Source organism: Chenopodium album, chromosome 5 (genome assembly GCF_948465745.1).
Source record: "Chenopodium album chromosome 5, dcCheAlbu1.1, whole genome shotgun sequence".
NCBI lineage: Eukaryota > Viridiplantae > Streptophyta > Magnoliopsida > Caryophyllales > Amaranthaceae > Chenopodium > Chenopodium album.
In genome coordinates, this window is record NC_137838.1 from 7,037,905 (window position 1) to 7,042,540 (window position 4,636).

General features: G+C 35.9%; 1 protein-coding gene across 1 annotated transcript; it reads left to right on the top strand.

Annotated features, from left to right (window-relative positions):
* Positions 1–1,402: 1,402 nt before the first annotated feature.
* LOC145630247 (anthocyanidin 3-O-glucosyltransferase 7-like) lies at positions 1,403–4,212 on the top strand. Its single transcript, XM_081682503.1, has 3 exons — positions 1,403–2,110; positions 3,219–3,667; positions 3,764–4,212. The coding sequence occupies exons 1-3, from the start codon at positions 1,717–1,719 to the stop codon at positions 4,187–4,189; spliced, it is 1,269 nt and encodes a 422-aa protein (XP_081538629.1). The 5' UTR covers positions 1,403–1,716; the 3' UTR covers positions 4,190–4,212.
* Positions 4,213–4,636: the final 424 nt, after the last annotated feature.

Sequence of the window (4,636 nt, forward strand, 5' to 3'; positions counted from 1 at the left end):
CACCGTCAGACGGTGTAAATTCCCGTGACACGGTGAAAAATGCCGTGACGCGGGAGTTGTTCAGGTACGAAGAATGCAAATAGGACACAGAATATCCCCGCGTCACAGCAAGGGCACCGTGTCACGGGGATTCCCACCGTCAGACGGTGCAATTCCCCGTGACACGGTGGAATTGCACTGTGCACGGTGATTCCAGGTTTTTACCCGTTTTTAAAACTATCATAACTTTTGATCCGTAACTCGGAATGAGGCATATAATATATCATTGGAAAGCTTATCAAGTCTACTTTCCAACCCAATTAGAATCAAGTCAAAATAATATGTAGATTTTAAGATATGGTCGTTTTAGTGGAAGGGTGTCGGTTTTAGGCCGAGTTTGGTGTTTTGCTCATATCTTTTTCGTTATAGCTCGGAATTGGGCTTATGATATATGGTTGGAAAGCTTATTTAAAGGCCTATCCAACAAAATAATAATTAGATCAAAATTGTATAGCCATAAAATCAGTTTCTCTCAGTTTTGCGATGTGGACACGAAAAGTGGAAAATAGGTTATGGTTTAGGGAAATGAGCTAGAAATTGGATTGGTTCATGAAATATGTTGGATAGAACATGGATTTAAGCACTTCAAAGATTAAATACGCAATTTGACCAATAATGGCGGTGAAAGGTGTTCATCAACGGGTTTGATTTTGGGGAGACATTTTTAGGTGTCTACAGTAACGCACTGGACTACTTCTGTTGTAATAAAGTATCTAAAGGCACAGTAGCAATGGCCCACAGCCTTGCACAAAGAGCAAGGAAAAAGAAGTGGTCCTAAGCTACCTCCAATCAGCCTTGTTTGCTTGTTGTCAAAAAAAAAATAAAAAAATCATTCAATTATTCACTTTAATCATAATTATCAACTTTTGCCACTGGCACACTAAAATAATCATTTTAATTCACACGCGCGCGTAACACTTTGTGCATATACAAATGATACACTTATTAAAAGTGAAGCTAAGGGATCGGAGCGAGTGTCAACTACTGCTTATTACGGAGTATTAACTCAATCCACCTTAGTTACTTTTAATGCTAAGTTAAGGCAACTAATTAGGTGCCAACTACTCACTGTTTTTTTTTAATTTTTTGAAAAGATTCGTCACCTTATATATAGACAAGCTATGCAATAGAGAATAACGACCACCAAAGGCATGAGTAAACATATAGCTGTATTTGCCTTCCCATTTAGCAGCCATGGCACCTCTCTCCTAAACAAAATAAGGCAGTCAGCTCAGTGGCGGACCTAGAAATTTGACAATGGGGGGACAATTTCGATAATTCAACTAACATCAAACTATTTTAAAAAAAAACGGGTACACAATACAAGTAATTTGGGTTTGGTTGGGAAATAGGAATAAGGGAGTAGTCGAATGGTATGGTTGAAATAAAACACCAAAAAAAAAAAAGGAATGATGTTACAAGGGGGATTCGAACCCTGGTCTAAGGTAAACCTAAAATTGGGCCCCTTACAAATTGTTTCTAGCCCACTACCAACTCAGCTAAGGCAAACTTTTTGATAATTTTTACACTCAATTTTATATAACTATTTTTCCAGTTTTATTTTTTTTCCTAAAATTTTTTTCCTCTGTTTTTTTTTTTCGAAAGTGGGGGGACAATGGTCCCCCCTTGTTCCTTCATGGGTCCGCCCATGAGTTAGCTGCCTTAGCACCAAGAAACATGGTGCATTTTACTTTCTTTAGCACAACCAACTCAATAAACTCTCTTTTTCCAGAAGGGTCTAAAAATGATGTAGACTACCCCAACATCAAGGCCTATGAAGTTTGGGATGATAAGCTTGTAGGGTATGTTTCTAAGTGCAATCTCTTGGAGGAGATTGACCTCTTTGTTAAGGCGGCGACAAGGCCGGGTGCATTGAAGAAGGTGTTGGAGGAAGCTGAGGAAGATGTTGGTGTTAAAGTGAGTTGTGTTATGGGAGATGCATTCTTGTGGTTTTTGTGGGATTTGGCAAAGGAAATTGAGGTGCCTTGGGTGTCTTATTGGGTCGCTGGAGAACATTCTTTATCTGCCCATGTCTATACTGATGTAATTAGACAGAAGTTTGGCACTCAAGGTAAGGCTCATCAAAACTAGGACAGGAATTGTACTGGCCCGATAAACCCGAATCGGGTCGGATTGGAGCAATTTTATACTTCTTTACTTATTTTTCTTTTTGTTTCTTTTAAAGTAGTTTTTTAACTACCTCCATTAATTTTTAGTTGCAAATTTAGAATATTTTATTTCTCACAAATAATACCCCAAAGTTGCAACTTTGAGTTATTATTTGTGAGATATAAAATATTCCAAAGTTGCAACTAATACGAAACGGAGGTAGTAAGAGATATACTGTCAAAGAATATTAGGAATTTAACAAGCATCACACATAAATATGATGAATATGTTCAAGTCGATAAGTCCTCTTGAATTGTTTATTTCCCTTAGTATATCGTCCCTCTAAGAGTCTCTCGTAATTTACTTGATTGACTCACATATTATCGAAACTGTTAGAGCAAAATTAGCCCTAAGCATTAAGACTTGTCATAACATTACCATGAAGTGGTTTGTCGATGTTGGCTTTGAGTATATTTTGAGTTAAGGAGTTAAGGGTTGAAGAATTGAATTTGGTTGAGTGACTTAATTGAGTCTGAAGCAATCTTAAGAAGATTATAAAACTTTAAAGAAATATTGAGTATTTAGAGATAAAGACATGGCTAATCTTGCTCAAACATGATGTTTCTACCTCGCCGCTTTACACGGTGCTTAAAAGCATAATCAATCAAATATGGTCATAATTCAACTAATAAATCAATAATACTCCCTGCGTCCCCCATTAATAGTTACTTTTGGTAGAAAATCATGGGAATTAATAAACATAAATAAGAAGTAGCAAAAATACATTTAAAAAGTAAATTTACATTAGGTATGGAAAAAAGTAGAGAGAGAAAGTAATTAAAGTATATGGGAAAGTAAAATTTACATAAATATGTTAAATTTGCACAAATATTTTTGCAAATGGAAGAGAATTTTGGTAAAAAAATAATATTAATGGTACTTGAAAAAAGCAAATGTGACTAACATTTTAAATTGTCATTAATAATAATCATTAATATCCCTCGTATCATTTTTTTTTCTTTTCAAATTGTCCTCATTATCGATTTCATATACTATCATTATTGAACTAGGCATCGAAGAAGGGAAAGAAGAAGAGACCTTGGATTTTATACCAGGACTAAACAAGATCAGGGTGAAAGACACACCAGATGAAATTGTAACAGGAAATCTTGATTCACCCGTTTCTAAAATGCTACATAAAACGAGTCAAGTTTTACCTTATGCAAATGCAGTTTGCATTCGCTCTTGTGAAGAATTAGACCCAATTGTTACCAATGACTTAAAGTCTAAGCTCTCAAATGTGTTTGAGGTCGGTCCTTTGAGCCTAGTGGTTGCACCATCAAAAGTGGCAGACACTTATAATTGTTTGGGTTGGCTTAACAAACAAAGGGCCAACTCAGTTGTATACGTGAGCTTTGGTTCTATTGCTACACCAACTCCAAATGAGCTTTTCGCTTTGGCTGAGGCTCTTCAAGCTAGTGGACTCAAGTTTTTGTGGTCGATTAAGGATCAATTAAAGGTATTACTCTCTCCGTCTACAATTAATATTCATGTGTACGTAGTAAGTCAAAATAGTATACATTGTTGCATTGAACTTTTTTACATGATTTAAAAGGTACATTTTCCAAATGGTTTTTTGGAAAATAACCAAGAAAATGGTATGGTAGTCCCTTGGGCACCCCAGAAAGATGTCCTAGCACATGATGCAGTAGGGGTGTACATCACTCACTTTGGTTACCATTCCGTTTTTGAGAGTATAGAAGCCAAAGTTCCGATGATTGGGAGGCCCTTTCTCGGTGACAACAAGCTAAACGGACGACTTGTAGAGGCCGTTTGGAAGATTGGACTGCAAGTTGAAGGAGGGGTTTTTACCAAGAATGAAGTTTTGGAGAGCTTGGATAGAATTTTGCGGTGTGACGAAGGGAAGAAAATGAAGGAGGCTATCAAAACCCTAAACGACGTGGTTCGAAAGGCTATTGCCCCTGATGGGAGCTGCTACAAGAATTTTAAGTTGCTATTGGAACTAGTGATGAAAAGTTGAAAACATGGGACCTTGTAATGCTATTATAGTACTTCTGCAATTGTATGGTTGAATAAGTTCAAATTTGAAGTTTGCATTAATTTCAATATCTTTAGAAGTTTATTAAGTGATTAATATCAAATTTATTCATTTAAAAATTAAATCTGATTACATATCATAAATATTTAATTATAATAGTTCGAAAATCAAATTTTATACAAGTTCGCACAATTCAACCTAGATTCGTAGCACAAATTATAATTTTACGCTACTAAATATACTTTACAAAAATTAACAACTAACCTGTTAGTATTTCTGGTAACTAGCATAAGCTTAGAAGTTGTGTTATTATCCTCTTTTCCATTGTCATAATAATGTTTTGCAGGGCAACAATTCTATTCTCCCACCTCAACCAGCTCAGATTCTCTCATTCTGCATGAAGAAAGAACAAGATTCTCTCATTTTGCA

Excerpts from the sequence above, each read along its gene's own strand:
- LOC145630247 (XM_081682503.1), top strand. The coding sequence starts at position 1,717 with ATGGTGCATTTTACTTTCTTTAGCACAACCAACTCAATAAACTCTCTT. Across the intron at positions 2,111-3,218 it reads ACAGAAGTTTGGCACTCAAG|GCATCGAAGAAGGGAAAGAA; the intron begins GTAAGGCTCATC and ends TTATTGAACTAG. Across the intron at positions 3,668-3,763 it reads CGATTAAGGATCAATTAAAG|GTACATTTTCCAAATGGTTT; the intron begins GTATTACTCTCT and ends ATGATTTAAAAG.